Source organism: Sporisorium graminicola, chromosome SGRAM_8 (genome assembly GCF_005498985.1).
Source record: "Sporisorium graminicola strain CBS 10092 chromosome SGRAM_8, whole genome shotgun sequence".
Taxonomy (NCBI): domain Eukaryota; kingdom Fungi; phylum Basidiomycota; class Ustilaginomycetes; order Ustilaginales; family Ustilaginaceae; genus Sporisorium; species Sporisorium graminicola.
This window is the reverse complement of record NC_043738.1, coordinates 924,453-941,896: the sequence shown is the minus strand read 5'-3', so window position 1 is coordinate 941,896 and position 17,444 is coordinate 924,453. Positions and strand designations below refer to the sequence as shown.

Genomic DNA, 17,444 nt, shown 5'->3' with positions numbered 1-17,444 from the left:
CCTAGATAAAAGTAGCGAAAGCGAAACTCATTCCGGGGATGTGAGGATGGCAATGGTTGTTGTGGTTGTGGTGGTAGGGGTTGGCGGCGATGTGCAGCAGGCTCGTGCATATAGGAAATGCAGCTCGCTAAGTTAAAAGAGGCAAGTTTTGGTTACAGTGTCTCGCCAACCCCACTTTTTTTCCCGCCAATGGCAGGTCAATTAGTGTCTTTTTCGGCCGTGGCGCGCCTTCTCGCGAGCACACACAGCAAAGCGCGAAGAAAGCAGAAAGCACGACTTCATCCACCGACTCCTCAACCAACTCCACCTTCAACCCGCCTCCTCCTCATCACATCACAGCCCCGTCTTCAGCCGAGAGAGGAACATCGATCGAGCATGATTGCCACCGCTGCCTCTTCTGCTTCCTCTTCCTCGTCGTCTTGGCCGCTTCCTCCGATGAGCTACGAACCGCGGCCAGCCGTGAGGTCCTTGCTGCCAAAGAGGATCGACGTTGCGCAGCTCACCCCCAACAACCTCGGTCAGCTTCGAAAGCTCAACAGCGTCCTCTTCCCCGTGCAATACTCCGAACGCTTCTACAAGGACGTCTTGGATCCGGATGCTTCCGAAATTTGCAAGCTGGGTCTCTTCAACGATGTCGCAGTGGGCACCATCTGCTGCCGCCTAGAACCCGTCTCCCAGGGTGTTGTTCGCATCTACATCATGACCCTCGGTGTCCTGGCCCCGTACCGACGCCTCGGAATCGCATCGGCACTGCTGGAGCATGTTCTTGACCATGTAAGGCCAGGCAAAGACATCCAGATCATCGACAAGGAAGCACCCACTCCTAAGCCAAAGAAGGACAAGAACGGCAAGGAGACTAAACCGGAGCCCGTCAAGAAGACGGTCAAGGTCGAGTCCATCTACCTCCATGTGCAGACGTCCAACGACGAGGCGCGCACCTTTTATCAAAAGTTCGGCTTCCAAGTGGCGGAGACAATAGACAACTACTATCGAAGGATCCAGCCGGCCTCGGCGTGGGTTCTACAGCTCCAGTAGAGGGCTAATCGACCTTGACACACCAATCACGACCATGCTACCCGGAATTCGACAAGGATCTACTTGCTCGGTCCGAATCGTCCGGGCGGTTTGTACACTAAATACTTTGCGAATTTGCATGTCACTGTCCATTGCGTTGAGGTGAAGGTGCACACGCATGAGAAATGAGGAGATGTGGCTGTCAAACTGAGACCGTCTCGATGGTGGACAAGTCTAACCACGCTTGGAGCCTTGCTTGCGGAGCAGCTTTTCGCGTTCGCGCTGCTTCTCCAACTGCTCTTCTCGCAAGTCTTCCTCGCGCGCCTGCTTTGAACTTCTCAGCTCCTCCTGCAGAACCGAAGCTGCGTCCGCCTCCATATCGTCGTCGCTGTCCACGATCCGGCTCGCATACTTTTTGCGGTCCTTGCCAAAGATCTTCCAGATCTCGTCGCGATAGCTCTGACTGCCTCCTCGACCGCCGCTGCCATCCTCTTCGTCGTCATCGATTCCCTCGCTGTCGTACTCGTCATCGTAATCGCCCTCTTCGCTATCGTACTCATCGGGCGACTGTGATCGTAGTCGACCACCTCTACGTTCATGGCCGTTGGCGAGGCCTGCTGCCATCTTCTTCTGTTCTTCCTGTTCTCGGATGAAGCGATCCCGTGCCGTCTCTCTTTTCGGTGGAGCAGCGGGTGAAATTGCTGCTGCAGCTGAGGGTGAGGCTGCCTTTGAATCGAATGACGGCCGCTTCGATTTGGATACAGAATCGGGATCCGGCGATTTGCGGTTCGATGCAGAATTAGACGCTGTCCGCGCTTTTTGACTGAGTCGTGCCATCGCTTCTGGGCGAAGAGGTGCACCAGGCAGGAAGTCGGCGGGGTTGATGCCTCCAGGAGCTCGTCCTACAATTGATCGTGGCTCCTTTGGCTGTGCTGCACCGCTCGAGCCATTCGTAGGGGTATTGATGGCGGGAACATGGCTTGTGCTTTTGTTGATTGTTTTCGATGGAGCAGCTTTGGTACGTTTCACGACCTTGACTCCGTCGTCGTCTTCGGATCCAAAGAGATCGTCCTTCGAATCGTCGGCGCTGTCGGTCTCTTTTATGAGTGCTGCCCTCTCTCTAGCCTCCAGATCGCTTCTTCGTTTCTCTTCCATGGCCTTCTGCCTTCGAAGCAGGGCGGCTTCGCGCTCGAGCTCGGCTTGCGAGGGGCCGTCGCTCTTTCCTTTCGCCTTGCTGTCCTTTAGCCTTCGGAGGTCACGCTCGATCTCGTCAATCGAGCGTTGATCTCGCTTCTTTGTGCCGAGCGCTACGAGCCCGTTGTCCTTGGCGAGGTGCGAACGTGCCCAAAGTCGTCCCGCACTGTCATCTCCGACGCCCAGATTTGGGCTTGATCTCGACGAATCCGAGCTTGCACTGAGGCGGCCGATGGGAGGCAGCCGGGGGATGGAGCCAAACTCTCTAGCACGCTTGATGGCTTGCTTCTCCTCGCGCGTCATGGGGACTGCCTTCTTCTTTGGAGCACTTGCAGATGCAGACGACGCCTTGCGATCCGTCTTGCTTGCGCTGATCTTCTCCAAGCGATTTCCCACAAAATCATCTTGGTCGGCCTTGCGCTTCCTCCGCGCCGCACTGCCGTTGCTCGAATTGGCTTTGAGCCGATCAGAGAGGTCGACTTTGTGAGTGGATCCGGGTGCCTTGATGTTTTTGGGTCTGGTCAGTCCGGACAACGACTGTTTGGAGGATGAAGCGGATGTCGATCTAGCTGCACCGTCGTCGCTTGCCACCTTGTTCTGTTGAAGCTTGACAGCATGCTCTTTACGCACCCTTTCGCGAGCTTCCTCCTCCTTCTGACGAGTCATGCGCTGAACCAAGATCCTGCGCTCCCGTTCCTTTTGCTCCCTCTCCTGTGCTTCTCGTGCGGCTAATTTGACGGCTGCCTCTCGCTCTTTGCGCTCCCGCTCCTTGTTGAGCGCGGCTTGCTCCTCCTCGGCCTTCTTAAGTGCCATCTCCTTGAGTTTGGCGTAGCTCGACATAACGAAAGTGATCGTGGGTAACAAATGCAGACGAGTTTTACGCAGTGGTGAGTGCGGCTGCTGCTCCCGTCCAGCTGCAGAAAGTTAGCAGTACGGGCCGCCGGCCCTCGGTCGAGATAGCTGGAAAGTGCTCAGATGTCTGCTGGCAGCATCGAGGTTGAGGAACCACTCCCTCTGGCCTCGAGCAGTTCCGATTGGAGTTGGTCCCAGCTTGTCTTTGCGAGTCGAGATCACGTAAGGCCGAAGTGGGAGGGTGAGAGATGTGGAGAAAGCGACATGAGGCGAACGAACGATTGCGTCTGCTACTTGTCGTGAGGCCAAAGCTCGAACGCCTCTTGGAAATCGGGCTGGGCTGCAACGCAGTCCTTCCAGAGCGTGACACGCGCCCGCCCGAATGTGTGATGCTTTGTCCTTTGAGTTTTTAAATATTTACTGTATGTTTTCCAACTGCGCTGTTGTATTTTTGCGCGTAGAGAGGGAGGCGACAGCACAAATTTCGGCCTGTTGCTGGCTCTGAAGCAAACAGCATGTTTTTTCTTTTTCAGAGTGTTGGTCTCGGAGTCGATTCATCATTCCTGAGCGTCACGGTCTTGTTTGCAGCTCGCAGCTCGCGGAGTAAAACAAAAAAAAGGCTCTCACCGTTTGGCATCCTGTGACTTTGCATCCTCACAAGATCACACCATCACAGTTATCACGTTACCTCTCGCTCATCACCATCACCGCACCAACTCACTGTCTGACCGACATTGATCTCCTTCGCGATGCCGTCTTCTAGTATGGCAGCGGTGGAGGCGACGCTGCAAACCAATGGAACGGAGAGCACGGCTCGACCGCCTCTCTCAGTGGCATTGCACGTTCCTATTTCGGCAGTCGACCAAATCCATCTAGCACAGGGAGGCGCCGCGCCACTTCCGGGCAATCCGAACCGACGTTCTCACATCCAGCAGAACGTTCAGGCGCTTCCGACGCTACCTGAAGCATCGCATGCCAATGCCCTCCACACAGCCACGGGACCTGCGCCCGCGGCACTCGGACTCACCGCCGACCTCGATGCCAATACAGAAGCCGCGCTCCACGGACTCAGCCCCGCACAAAAGACGCTCGCTCTGTCGCGGTCGCAGGGATACGACCATATCGTGGTGGAACTCGCCAACGAGCGATGGAAGGAGCGATGGGAACGCCTCTGCCTCGCCAATCCTGCGGATGTGCCTTCTGCATCTGGCTCCTCGGCCGTACAACCCCCTCAACTGACATCGGTACAGATGACATCAGGCCCAGCATCACTGGCGCGAAGCAGTAGTCGACAGGGTCTCAACAGCTTCTCTGCCGGTGGCGTGAGGCAGTCTCCCTCGCCCGCGGCCAGCAGCAGTGCCGCGCAGACGTTTGCTACCATCGCCCGCGAAGCCGAAGAATGGCGCACAGCTCCCGCATTCAAACGCTCCGAAGTCAACCTGACCAAGCTCGAGGAGACCGAGGGTGTCATAGCGTTAGCCAGTCCATGGATCGAGCTCGACTCTTCCGACGAGGGTGTTCGTCTCGATTGCGAATTGGCCCTTCGACAAGAGCTCGCCTACGCCTCTTACCTCGGTATTTCCAACGTTGTCGTGCCTCCGCCCTCGTCTGAACCTGCTCGTCGACCGTTCCTGGCCGACTATGCTCGCGCCCTCAACTCCTGTCTCGCGAGCGGGAGCGCAGAGACGGCACCTGCAGGCTCGTGGATGACAATCACCATCCAGCTGCCCATCTCTTCGCCGCATCTGCTCAACAAGATCCTCGCGCGTCAGAACGGCAAGAACGGGCACGGCCTCACTGCATCCACCACAGCTGGTAGCACGGCTTCAGCCAGCTCGCAAGCGTCTCACGCCAGCGCAGCCTCATCGGCAGCGTTGCTACGAGCCGAAGACGACTGGGCCTGGGAGACGTGGGAGCAGATTCGACAGCTCTGCTCGTACAACACGCGTCTCCAGGTCGCACTCGATCTCGGATGTCCGTTGCCTGCACCTAGCATCCTCTCCCGCTGGATGGCTGAGCCCGTCAGCATGCTATGGGTCCCGAGTGCGTCTTACCTCGCCAACGCAAAGGGCTTCCCTGTCCTCTCCAAAGCGTCTCAGGCCTTCATTCGCTCCATGTTCAGGAAGAGTCCGACCATTGTGCTCAGTGGAGTCCAAAGCCCACCGCCAACGCACTCAAGAGGCGGCCCGCTCGCCTACTTGCAATACGTGCGTCACTTGGAGAAGGCGACCCCGCCGGACGGAGCTGTCGACTCGTTTGCCCGCGGTTATACCGACTGGCTCCAAGCACCGCTCCAGCCGCTGATGGACAACCTGGAAGGTACGACGTACGAGGTGTTTGAGCGCGACCCGGTCAAGTATGCTCTGTACGAAGAAGCTGTGTGCAAGGCGCTGCTCGATCGACCCGTCACTTCGAGCACGCTCATCTGGGTCTGTGGCGCAGGAAGGGGACCTCTCGTGGATCGTTGTCTCAATGCCGCAGACAGAGCCGGGCGAGCAGTGCGCCTGGTAGCGTTGGAGAAGAACCCCAATGCACTCGTCACGTTGCAAGAGAGACAGGCGCTCGAATGGGGCGATCAAGTCAAGGTGCAGCATGGCGATATGCGTCGACACCCCGTCCCTTCGAGCATGGCAGAGCGACCTGACATTGTCGTCAGCGAACTGCTGGGCAGCTTTGGCGACAACGAGCTGTCGCCTGAATGCCTCGATGGCGCCATGCGATTCCTCAAGCCCAATGGCATCTCGATTCCGTCGTCGTACACGGCGTTCCTTTCGCCGCTTTCGTCGTCGAAGCTGCATACCGAGGTGCTGAATGGCTCGAACGCGGCTCTGCCGTCGGCTGTGCAGAAGGCGTCCGAAACACCGTACGTCGTCCTGTTCCAGAACGTGGCTCTACTTGCTGCTCGAGGAGGCCGACTCAGTTGGGAGCAGGTGCAAGAGTCATGGACGTTCGAACACCGTCCATCCGCCATGACGCCCCTCGTGTACAACGAGCAAGGCCTTCCAGCTTCCAACGGCCACAACATCCGCTCAGCCAAGCACACATTCCACATTCCACAAGCCGGCACATGCCACGGTCTTGCCGGTTACTTTGAAGCGCATTTGTACGACAATGTGACGCTCAGCATCCATCCTGATCCTGTGCGTGGGTCCAAGGACATGCTGAGCTGGTTTCCGATCTACTTTCCCTTCCGCGAACCGCTGTACCTGCCGCCCAACTCGGAGCTGGAAGTGCACATGTGGCGACTCACCTCGAGCGATCGGGTGTGGTACGAGTGGAATGCCGAAGCGTTCCTTCCACTGTCCAGTAGCACGTTGGAAGCAGCGAGGCAGCAGCACCAACGACCGGTGTCGCTGGACGCTAGCTCGTCGATTGGGTCCAACGGCACCGCTGCGGAAGCAAGCAACTTTTCCAATGCTCTCAACACGCCCAGGATTCCGAGCGTCTCGCTGTCGCAGCATCCAGTCGAGTCATCACAGGGCACGAGTGGCCTGCAGGCAAGCGCAATGCCACAAACCCCCGTTACGAGGGTCAAGATTGGCATGACCAGGCTGCATAACCCTGGAGGACGCAGCTCCTGGATCGGTCTTTGAGATCGATCGCAAGTTCACTGCAATGACTCACAACGCATGCGACGCATGACATGACTGATCAAGAACGAGGTGAAATTTGCGTGAGGAATGCGAATGCGAACGAGAACGAGGCAAAACAAAGGTAGGATACATTGGGAATGGTCGCGGGCATAGTTCGGAATGAATGTAGAGATGCTAGCAAGCGCAAGACAGCCATTTGTGAAGAGGATGACGCTTCGACGGCGACTAGGCAGAAGAATTTAACGCAGCAGAGGTGCGCCTCCACCAACCAAGAGCCGCAACGCTGCCTGCCAGAGCTACGCCAAGTAGAGCGGCTCCGCTGACAAAGTTGATCACGCCAGCGTCTTGATGCGCTCGACTCGAACGCTCCTTGCGGCGCTTGCTCTTGTCTGCTCTTCGAGGAGCTTTACCACTGCGCTTGCGGCCCGACTCGGTCGCGTCTGCATCCTTGAGCCAAGCCAGCTTGAAGAGCCCGCCTTTGCCGCTCGCCGATGAAGCCGAAGAGTGCGCGGCACGAAGCTTGGATCGGCGTTGCGCACGGCGTCGATGGGCTTCGCTGTCGCTTTCAAACGCGAGCTCGCCGCTCTCGCTGTCGCCCGCCATGCTGCCCATCTCTTCTGCTTGCGCAAGGGCATCGCGCTCTGCTGTGCGGCGATATTCGTGCTCAGCAGCCAAGTTGAGCGCCTCGCGCCACTCTTCCGAGCTGATCTGATCTGTCACATCGCTGTCGAGTAGGCAGGCTTCGCGGAAAAAGTAGAACGCAGGCGGCTGGCTCGCTGTGCTGTGGTCGGTGTGCATGTGGAAATCGGAAAAGTCGAATCTGTTAGCGTCGTTATGACTAGATGCAAAGTCCGGCGACACACCTCTGCTTGAATCTGCAATGGTGGGAGAATTGGGGGCTCGAGTGCCCTTGTTAGGCGAAGCAACGCCGCCCTCAACGCCGCCAAATGTCAAAGAGGCTAAACTAGGAGTGCGGCTTGAAGTCGACGATGTTGGCTTTCGGCTGGAGATTCTTCGGGGATGGCTGGGTTGGGACATGCCACCATGTCCGCCGCCGACAAAGGGACTCGTCAGCTGGCCATACGGGAAGGCAAGAGGGGAGCGGTTGGATGCAAGGGAAGGAAGATGCAACCTGCCGTAGGAAAGGTACAGACGTGCCAATGCCTTCGGCCCGCCAAGGGAAGCGACCACCCGCTGTCGATGTGACATGTACGAATGGGAATGCAGTACGTCCCTCAGTGCATCCGCGATCACGTCGATAGTCGGCGGCATTGTAGCTACCTGTAACGATGTCTCGAAAGGCTCTGCGATGTGGGCATGCTGGCCGCTCTGGTCCGGAGTCGCAGCACCATGGGACGTGGAGGGGAGCAGTGGTAAAAACTCCTGCACCAAGCGTTCAGTGGCCAAGCTGACATCTGCTGCCCTCCAAGCTCGTGCAAAATACTCGAAAGCGTCCGGAATGCCAGACGATGAGGTTCTACATGGCTGTGCAGAGAGGCTGGAAGCTCTTTGCGCGGTGTATCCGTTGGTAAATTGCAGCCCGATCAACGACAGTGTGGTGGGATCCATGTTATATCTGGCCAGCACCTCCAGCTCCCTCCACGCCTCTAAGATTTCGTCTTCTTCTTCGTGCTCTGCATCGGTTCCTGTGGCATCGGCAGCATTGGGACGAGCTCGGTGGAGATCCAGCGACGTTCCCGAGAGACTAGCGACTCGACTGCCGAGGACAGTGGCGCTTTCGTCGCTGCCGATGGTGTTGATGCTGAGCGTGCTAGTGCTCGGTCCATAGTCTTCATCGCTGTCCATGCTGTTCCGAGAGAGACCGTCAAAGCGCGCGCGGAGACTTGTATGATACGTGATGGGATCAATTCCACTTCGGATCGCGGCCAGCACACGGTCGCCCCCTTCAAAAGCACTGAGCGCCTCCTCAAGCGCTTGGTTAAGCTGCAGCTGAGCCGCACTCCGCTGTTGTTGCTCTTGGCGTACGTTGCGGTAATGTACGATGCGATCGTGAATAAAAGACTCGGTAAGGAAATTGCTTCGAGGCAGGTCAGAATCGAGCAACCTAGCCAAGCGAGCGGGAAGCGTCGAGCTTTGCAAAGGTGCGGGACCCACCACCAGCAACGGCCAAATGCCGGTATCGATCTTGTCCAGATGCACCGTTACCAGCCGCACCTCGGGAGGGCCGCTGCGAGGCGAGGCCTGGGGCATCACGGATGGATTGGCGGACGAACCAGAGGCAGGCGACGAAGAAGAGGCCAGGTCAGAGATCGACTGCGACCTTCTGAGGTCCACGCTGCCGGCAGACCGAAAGGTGGGAGCGGCTTCGTCGCCACGACCGCGCATGTCGCCCGGGTCGGACAAGACAACGCTCTGAATGAGGCCTGCTTCGGCAGAGTCAGAGGAGCCCAGGTCGCTGGAGCCGCTAGACCATTCGGTGGAAGGGCCGGCAGAATGGAGTGGCAGTGTCGATGGGATCGAGTGCGAGAGGACTTCGTAGCTAGAGCCCGAGTTCAACGAGACCATGGACGCGGACAAGCTGGATTGCGATGTAGTCGAGGACTCGACATGAACATGCGATTCAGACGAAACGGTTTCAGAAGGTCCGACGGTCTGGTTTTGACGCGAGCCTCGTTGCGTTCGACGCCTGTCCTGGTCCGCAACGGAGCCCGACCCAGATCCTGATGTACTTGTGGTCGGTTGCGAGGAGCGTACCACGGATCTGCTTTGGCGTTTTCGTGCACGATCTCGATCCGCAATTCTCCAGGTGGAAGTCTCGGTGTTGACGCGACCGTAGAGCTTGGCATGTAGGATGGGCGGATGGTTAGGTATGGATGCAGAGACGTGGTCGCTTGCGATGCGGATGTCGAGGTCGTTGGCCGAGACTGTGTGCGGAACGAGGAACAGGACGGTGGCCTGATCGTGAGATTGGTGGAACGTCCAGCCGTAGAGAGGAGTGGCCTCGTTGCGATTCCTCATGGTGGCGAAAAAGACGCTGATCTCGAGGCCATGCGTATGCTGGAGGTTCAGGTGCGCTACATTTGCTTTGTGGTAACAGTCAAGCTACACACCTTTGAAGAGTCGATGAGTTCAAGAGGGCTGGTAATGAGAGAAGCGATGTTGAGGTTGTATCGCAGCAATCAGAGCATCCCGACGCCGAGCTGACCTAGTTGAAGGTCATGAGGAAAAGCCGCGAGCCACATGTAGGCGGTAGCAGCAGCAGCAGCGGCAGCCCGTGTGTTGGTTTGCTGCGCATGCTGCAGCTGCGCACTGTGTTGTTGTGGAGGAGGATAGACTGCTCAAATGCCTCACTCCCAAGCGCGCCAAAACATACCTTTGTTTTCAGGGGAACAGCACAATAAGATCTCAGGGTCCAATGCACGTTTCCGTACAAGGGTGTTCATTCGACGAAGCCTAACAAACCCGAGACAAAAATTGGGCTGACTCTCTCTCTCTCTCTTGTCAGAGCTAGCTTGAACCCTCGAAAGCTACTCTCTGTCCGGGTCAGGTGGAAAGGTGTCGGATCCAGCCTAGAGATAAGTGGGCTCCACTTAGTTGGAGTGCAAAGGCACCTTGCCGACATGTGGGCGTTGCAAGCGATGCAAGCTGGCGAGGTGCACGGCGTCGGTCACCTCGACCACCTTTTTTCAAGCGGCGGAAATGAAAAGATAGACCGACTCATCTGTTTCGCAGTCTGCAGTCTGCAGTCTGCTTGTCGTTACAGCATGTCCTTCATGCGCCCGATCAGTGGTGCTGTGCCACGCCCACGAGCGTCAAGTCAAAGCTGATGCTCCCTGGCGAGCTCCCTCTCTCTCTCTCTTTTTTTACTACTGGCTCTTGACGAACGTCCGCTCTCAACGGCATCTATGCCGCCGAGTCTGTCGTGCTCGAGGCTCGAACAGGTGGAGAGATCCAAATTGTCGTGAATCACATTCGCTCATTCCCAGAAATGCATTACAGTAGAGCGTCCTGAGCTCCTCTCGCTCGGTCCGGCAAATTTGACAGGAAAGGCCGCACATGGGCGAGTCGGCGTGAGAGTGAGAGTGAGCGTGAGCGGCTTCAGATTCAACCCTAATTAATCTACGTCTCGCCTGCATGCGACGAAGTTCGGTGCGGTCGGACTGCGAAAGGCGAGGCTCTGCCACCTTCTTTGGTCGCGAGCTCCCTTGCCCCTCTTTCGTTTTCAAGTTCGTTTTCAAGTTTGACCCTTGGCTAGCTCTGTTGTAAAACGATCGCAATGGCTCCACGCTGGATCTTAGCTCCTGTGATGAGCATCGGAGCACGCTGGTAGCGCTTGGTATGGGCGTATTAATCAAGTCGAGTTGAGTTTTTGTAGTATATGGCGCTCAACTCTGAGACATTGGAGGGGCAAAAGCCGAGGGGACCAACAGCGGACAGTCCATCCCCGCGAAAGAGAGAGAGAGAGAGAGAGAGAGAGAGCGAGAGAGAGACAGATGAAACGCTTCCTCGCTCGCTTGCAAGGTCGCGTTTGGTTCGCTGTCTGGCTCCGTTCCGCCGCCGCCGCCGCCTGCGTTTTACGCTGTGACTGTGACAGGGCTGACCGTGTCTGGCTTTGCGTCTGTCTCTCGCGTGCTGACGTCTGTTTTCGCGCTTTTCCTAGTTCATTGTCTCGCTGCATCTCTCTTCCCCCCTGTCCTGCCTGCCTCGACCTTGCGCCTATTCACTTGCAGCTCGTCTCTCGTCGCAGGTGGCTGGCTTGTCTTTGCTCTTTACTCCCACTCGGAAGCTCCTGTGAACACTCACACCATCGACATCTTTCTTCCCTGTCCATCTCCTCCCTCCCGATTCCTCTCCGTCCCCATTCTCAGCCATCGCCTCACTCGATTGAGAGCGGCCTGGCGACTCATCTTCCCACCTGGATCACCCACGTCCGGACATCTCGTATCCGCTCGTTGCAACTTGGCAACCTCGGCATTTCGCGACACCAGCCAAAGTTTGGACCTCTTCCGATAAAAATACCCTTTCTCATCGCAGCTCACTCCATCTAGCTCCTTTCAGATCACCCTCGACAACCCGCTTTTCGCACAGTCGTCTTGGACCCACCTCACAGTATGGCGAGCGTGCCAGCGAGACCACCTCGCTACGGCATCGATCCCGCCATGGACTCAGCCGGCTACGCGGCCGATGCCAACTCCACCGCTTCTCACGGTTCGTCCAGCCGCTTTACCCCCGCTGCAGGCACTCGTTCCACCGGTACACCGGCCCCGGCACCGATAGCACTGGCTGAAGTACTCGCTCGTTCCAACGCCGACCACGTCGCTGCTCTCGACCAAGTCTTAGCCGAACGAAACCAATTCTGCCTCGACAATACCAAGCTCTCTTCCGAGAACGTGCGCATCTGGAACTTGATGGGCCGTATCCGCAAGGAGAACGAGAGCCTCAAGGCGAAATTGGCCGAGATCGAACGCGCGCACGGCATTGCGCCTAGCGCCACCACCAAAGGGTCGCCTCTCAGCTCAGCACCCAACCAGACACCAAGCTCGCCGGCTGGCAATCGCAGACGCCTTCCTTATGCCAACGAGGGCGAGCGGTCGAGCAGCCCGCTCAGCTCGCCTCGTCACGCCCGACAAAACTCCCGTTCCGATGCTACTGCTGCTGCACCTGCGACAGCACATCCCGCAGTCGGGGCCTACCGAAACCCACCAGAGCTCGTTCAGCCGTCGTTCGGATCCGCCGCTGCGCCCCACGAGGAAAATCTGACTGGCTCTAACGCCAACGGCTCCAACCACGTCTACGACAGTCCCATCACCAGCGTCGATCAGGGCCCTTCGCACCGCACCCAGCCCGTCGACACCGGCAACGGCCCTCACGCTTCCATTATGCAGCAGAGGGCGGCTGCCCAAGCGCAAGCCCAGTCCATGTCGCTCGCTCGTCCGGGCCAAGGTACAGGCGACCTCACCGACTCTCCCGCCAGCCACGAAGATTTCGAAGCCATCGAACGTAGCTCCGCTTCGGGCACTGACGAAAACCCACACCAGATCGGAATGACTCCCCGCACCCCCGTCCAAGACAGGTCTCGCACCCCTCACCAGCAAGGCTACTCTTCGCCGCATGGCGCCACCGCTTCTCCCTATCAGCCGCAGGTCGATCGAAGCGCAGAGCAAGAAAGGTCGGTGCTGGCCTCCGGCCCCAACCGCAATCGAACCGAAGTGACCCCCACCATGATCCCATCCTCTGCCAGCACCCGATCCCTCGCGTCCAGGACGGACGATCGCAGCTCTCGAGGTCCCGGCTCGAAACGCTCCAAGGACGACGCCAAGAAGCGTGTGCTGGCTCCGCGCCTCGACTCGTCCCTCTTGCGTGTGGCCAGCGTCAAGATCCAAGGCACCAACTACCGCTCGCCCGATCGAGGCAAGGAATCCATCTCGTTCCTCATCACTGTCGACATTTTGCACCCTCCCGCCTCGTGGGGTCTCAACAGCATGTCGTCAGGTGAACCCACCCCGCCTACCTCGTGGACCATCGAAAAGAGCTACAGTGATATCGTCGGTCTCGATGCCAAGCTTCGCAGCAAGGTGGGCAAGAAAGCAGCCCAGCGCCTGGCGCCTCTGCCCGACAAGGCTCTTTTCAAGGATCATGCGCCTGCTAAAGTCGATCAACGCAAGGCGCTGCTCGAGATCTACCTTCAGAGCCTCATGGTGCTCGACCTGCCGGACAAGGACGAGGTCTGCACCTTCCTCTGTACCGACGTCGTCCCCAACCGCACTCGTGATCCCACCTCTTGCAGCAAAGAAGGCTTCCTCACCAAAAAGGGCCAGAACCTCGGCCGATGGGTCACCCGCTTTTACGTGCTACGCAACTCGTATCTCAGCTACTTCGAGACGCGCGGCGGGGCCCAGATCGGAAGTATCAGCATAAAGGAAGCACAGATCGGTCGACAGCAGAAGAGCACTGCAGGCGAGCAGGACGAGAATGCCTACCGCCACGCCTTCCTCATCCTCGAAAAGAGGGACGCAAGCCACGAGGAACCAGCCCACATTGCTCGACACGTGTTGTGTGCTGAGAGCGACGAGGAGCGAGATGACTGGGTGGATGTGCTGGTCCGCGCCATTGCCGAGCTCGATGGCAACACGGTCGACGATTCGCCTGCTTCTCCCACCCAGGCCATGAGCAAGATGTCGCTCTCGCACAACCCTTCCACGCCAGGTCGAGATGGTGGTTACAGCGGTCGCTTACCCGATGCTGCCTTGAGCCCGTCTGCCGATCTCTCGTCGCGGCCGTTGACACATGATGGAGATCGCAGCGCGTCTGTTGCCCAAGATCCCAACAGGACAACACCCGCGCGCTTGAACAGTCTCGACTCCACGGCTACCAGCAGGCAAGCCGCGTCCACCGTCCCTACTTCCTTACCGCACTCCGCCTCGTACCGCAGCTTCAACGAGCCACGATCACCCGCCAGCACCCGACACGCCGATTTGCAAGAACCTCCCGGCTCGCCTGGCCAACGCAATGAGTCCCTCAGCCGTGGCAAGGCGTCCATCAGTGGACCCATCAACGGCGCGCCCATCCCCGCCGGCTACAAGTTCGGGGCCAGGGACGACGTAGCGCCCGATAGCAAGAAGGACGACAAGAAGCGATTCTGGCAAGGATTCCGAGCCTTTGGAGGCCACGACAAGCAGAACAGGGAGCCTCGACCCGTCTTCGGCGTGCCACTTGCAGAGTCGATCGCGATTTCGAGCATTCACGAGGGCCTGGCGTTGCCGTCGGTTGTCTACCGCTGCATCGAGTACCTCGAAAAGCGCAACGCATTCATGGAAGAGGGTATCTATCGTCTCTCTGGCTCGTCTGCCGTCATCAAGACGCTCAAGGACCGCTTCAACATGGAGGGCGACGTCGATCTTCTTGCTGAGAACCAGTACTACGACCCGCACGCTATCGCCGGTCTGCTCAAGACCTTTTTGCGCGAACTGCCCACCAGCGTTCTGACTCGCGAGCTGCACATGGACTTTATGCGCGTCAACGAGCTGCAAGACCGTGCTGAGCGCATCAACGAGCTAGGAGATCTTGTCTCACAGCTGCCTTTGGCCAACTACTCGCTCCTCCGCACGCTATGCAGCCACCTGATCAAAATTATCGAGCATTCGGATGTCAACAAGATGACAATGCGCAATGTCGGTATCGTCTTCAGTCCCACGCTCGCCATCGGTGCTGGCGTCTTCGCGCTCTTCCTGACCGAGTTTGATTCGGTGTTCGAGACTGATGCCAACGGCGAACCAGCACCCAAGCGCATCGAGGAAGAAGTTGCGCCCGTTGATGTCAACGAACAGGGTTACAATGGCGACGGCTCGGACAACGCCAAGCGCAACAAGCGCAACAGCGTGCAGTATCGCGAGAGCCAAGCCGATAGGTTGCTGGGACTTGAAGGACGCAGTCTGAGCCACAGGACCGTAGATGAAGACATGGAAGGAATTCCTGACGAGCCGTCCAACCAGAGCTGGGTCGAGAACGGCGCCGCAGGCGGTGAGCGAAACTATTCGAACAGACAATTGGAGTACGAACAGCACACCGGCGAAGGCCAGCAGCAGCACCCGACGTTGCACCACAACCAAGCTGCGCCTTCGGCTGTGATGAGCTAACGACGTAATCGGATCCCTCTTGTAACGAAAACTTATACCAACTTTGTTTCTGTACGGCCATCGGCGTGTTGTATAGGTCTCGGTGTGCTGCCCCTCAGTTTGTGTTCGCGTATGGTTGGCCTTCGCAGCTGCGCGACGATGATGGTTCAGGATGTCGCCACCAAAAAAACACGATGTTAGAACACCATTGTTCCATGGCAGAAAAAAAAAGATGACGTCACAGCCTGTTGCTGCAGCGGCTAGAAGGTTTCGACAAATCCAAGTGCGCTGCGCGGTGCGCGTTGGTCGCAAGACTCTTCCGCCAACCTCCATCTCGATGTCTAGCAGCACTTTACCTCGTAGACCCAGCAACGAAACGCTCTACTCTTCGTCACCGCACGCGCCCATCGACAAACGAGAGGCTCGTCGACGACTGAAAGCGCAGCACAGGGCAGGTCAATACGCGGATCCGACGCACATCACCTTGCTCGTCCTTGCACTCGCTCTACTCTACTGGCTGCTTCCGATCCCTGGCATCTTTGAGTTCCTGTACTCTAGACGACGACATACGGCTTGTGCTGGCAACTCGGCAACACCGTCTGTAGCATTTAAACCGACCATGCCGTGGCAAAAGCAGTTTACCCTCGGCTCCCGCAGCAAGGGATGCCACCTCGTTACCAACGAGGTTATGCCCCACTTGGAGGAAGGTCTCAAGGGCGTCAAGGTCGGCATCCTGACTCTGTTCATCCAGCACACCTCGGCAGCCCTGAGCTTGAACGAAAATTTCGACCGCGACGTCCGAACGGACATGGATATGGTAAGTTTCCTTGGAGAACGAGGCCGTCGATCGTGCAAATTGATTGTGCTCGACGTGGTTTGGCTGATTGATACCTTTTTCCACCTTTCTTCTCCCACCACTTTGCGCTTCTTCTTGACCTACGGTGGAATGATAGGCTCTGGACAAGGTCGTCCCCGAGTCCCTGCCGTGGAAGCACACCGATGAGGGCCCCGACGACTCGGTCTCGCACACCAAGGCAAGCTTGATCGGCCCGTCGATCACCATCCCTATCACTGACGGCCGCCTCAACGTTGGAACTTGGCAAGGAATCTATCTGTGCGAGTTCCGAAAACTGGCTCACAAGCGCAAGATCGTAGCCACAATTGTACCCTAGATCGCAGCAGTTGCGAAGCACGTCAATGCAGCCTTTCTTGCTTTCTTTCTCTTTCCTTCTTTGCCTTTTTCCCTCTCTCTGTCTCTCCCTCTCTCTGTCTCGAAGCAATTGTTCTGTAGGCTAGCTTGTGAAAGGCGGCTTCATCTCAACCGCTGAACTGAAGAGCGGCAAAAGAGCACGACAAGGTCGGTCAGCATCTATTTGTTGTGCTTCCTTCCGTTTGTCTTCCTTGCCACTTACCTCTTCGAAACCTTGCGCCACTTGCGCGGTTGTAGATCGTCATCGCCTCCGTAGAAGGCACGTACCTGTGCAGGAGATTCCTGGTCAATCACGGAGAGGAGCCAGCTCATGTCGTGGTACAACGCGAGTGCGCGTAGCTTGAGGGCGAATCTCGCATCATCAAGCGCAAAACGTGGGTCGCCAGTGCCGTCCCGCAACTGTTCGAGGATCGCCATCTGGATTCCGTCGATGTCGTACCCGGAACATCCGTAGAACTCGTACAACTCGAGTGCTCGAACAAGGTATTCGAGCGAACGGCATTGCCAATGGCCAATCTGGAGCAAGTCCGAACTGCTCATGGTGTCGGCGAGCAGTGAGACCTCGTCCTTAGGAAGCTGCAGGCGAATGCGGGCCTGTTTGCGTTCCCAAGTGATCATGTCGAGCAGAACCGTCGATCGCTTCTCAATGTCGGAGCGGGTACAATGGAACTCGCTGCCGTCTCGTCCAATCAGTAAGACCTTGCCCTTGTCGGCCTGGGTGTCATGCATATCAACATCGTCGTCGTTGCCGCTGGTGCTGTCAATGACATTTTCACTATCGCTATCGCTGTCGATGACGTCGAAGCTGCTTTTGGGATGTTTTTGAGAGCTTCCGTAGGGTACTCGACTTTGAAGAAAGTCAGAATCCCATGTGTCCGGGGCATCAGTTTGTGCTGTCGTAACTAAAGTTGGAGAGCTTCGGTCGTCCTGGTACATGCTGGAAAGAGGCGATGCAATTGTCAATTGTCGGTCTCAGAGTACGCTGAGGGCTCTGATCAACGCAGG

The 17,444-nt window shown here is 57.5% G+C and overlaps 7 protein-coding genes across 7 annotated transcripts; 4 read left to right on the top strand and 3 right to left on the bottom strand.

Annotated features, from left to right (window-relative positions):
* Positions 1-375: 375 nt before the first annotated feature.
* On the top strand, positions 376-1,035 carry EX895_006087 (uncharacterized protein; the record flags this gene model as incomplete). Its single annotated transcript, XM_029886679.1, has 1 exon — positions 376-1,035. One exon carries the CDS (start codon positions 376-378, stop codon positions 1,033-1,035), a length of 660 nt encoding a protein of 219 aa, XP_029736992.1.
* Positions 1,036-1,248: 213 nt separating this feature from the next.
* EX895_006086 (uncharacterized protein) lies at positions 1,249-3,048 on the bottom strand (the record flags this gene model as incomplete). The annotated part of the gene is made up of 1 exon (XM_029886678.1): positions 1,249-3,048. The coding sequence occupies one exon, from the start codon at positions 3,046-3,048 to the stop codon at positions 1,249-1,251; it is 1,800 nt and encodes a 599-aa protein (XP_029736991.1).
* A 761-nt stretch (positions 3,049-3,809) lies between these two features.
* EX895_006085 (uncharacterized protein) lies at positions 3,810-6,653 on the top strand (the record flags this gene model as incomplete). Its single annotated transcript, XM_029886677.1, has 1 exon — positions 3,810-6,653. The coding sequence occupies one exon, from the start codon at positions 3,810-3,812 to the stop codon at positions 6,651-6,653; it is 2,844 nt and encodes a 947-aa protein (XP_029736990.1).
* A 225-nt stretch (positions 6,654-6,878) lies between these two features.
* EX895_006084 (uncharacterized protein) lies at positions 6,879-9,632 on the bottom strand (the record flags this gene model as incomplete). The annotated part of the gene is made up of 1 exon (XM_029886676.1): positions 6,879-9,632. One exon carries the CDS (start codon positions 9,630-9,632, stop codon positions 6,879-6,881), a length of 2,754 nt encoding a protein of 917 aa, XP_029736989.1.
* Positions 9,633-11,725: 2,093 nt separating this feature from the next.
* EX895_006083 (uncharacterized protein) lies at positions 11,726-15,250 on the top strand (the record flags this gene model as incomplete). Its single annotated transcript, XM_029886675.1, has 1 exon — positions 11,726-15,250. The coding sequence occupies one exon, from the start codon at positions 11,726-11,728 to the stop codon at positions 15,248-15,250; it is 3,525 nt and encodes a 1,174-aa protein (XP_029736988.1).
* Positions 15,251-15,566: 316 nt separating this feature from the next.
* On the top strand, positions 15,567-16,401 carry EX895_006082 (uncharacterized protein; the record flags this gene model as incomplete). The annotated part of the gene is made up of 2 exons (XM_029886674.1): positions 15,567-16,046; positions 16,183-16,401. The coding sequence occupies 2 exons, from the start codon at positions 15,567-15,569 to the stop codon at positions 16,399-16,401; spliced, it is 699 nt and encodes a 232-aa protein (XP_029736987.1).
* Positions 16,402-16,521: 120 nt separating this feature from the next.
* EX895_006081 (uncharacterized protein) lies at positions 16,522-17,375 on the bottom strand (the record flags this gene model as incomplete). The annotated part of the gene is made up of 2 exons (XM_029886673.1): positions 16,522-16,558; positions 16,642-17,375. The coding sequence occupies 2 exons, from the start codon at positions 17,373-17,375 to the stop codon at positions 16,522-16,524; spliced, it is 771 nt and encodes a 256-aa protein (XP_029736986.1).
* Positions 17,376-17,444: the final 69 nt, after the last annotated feature.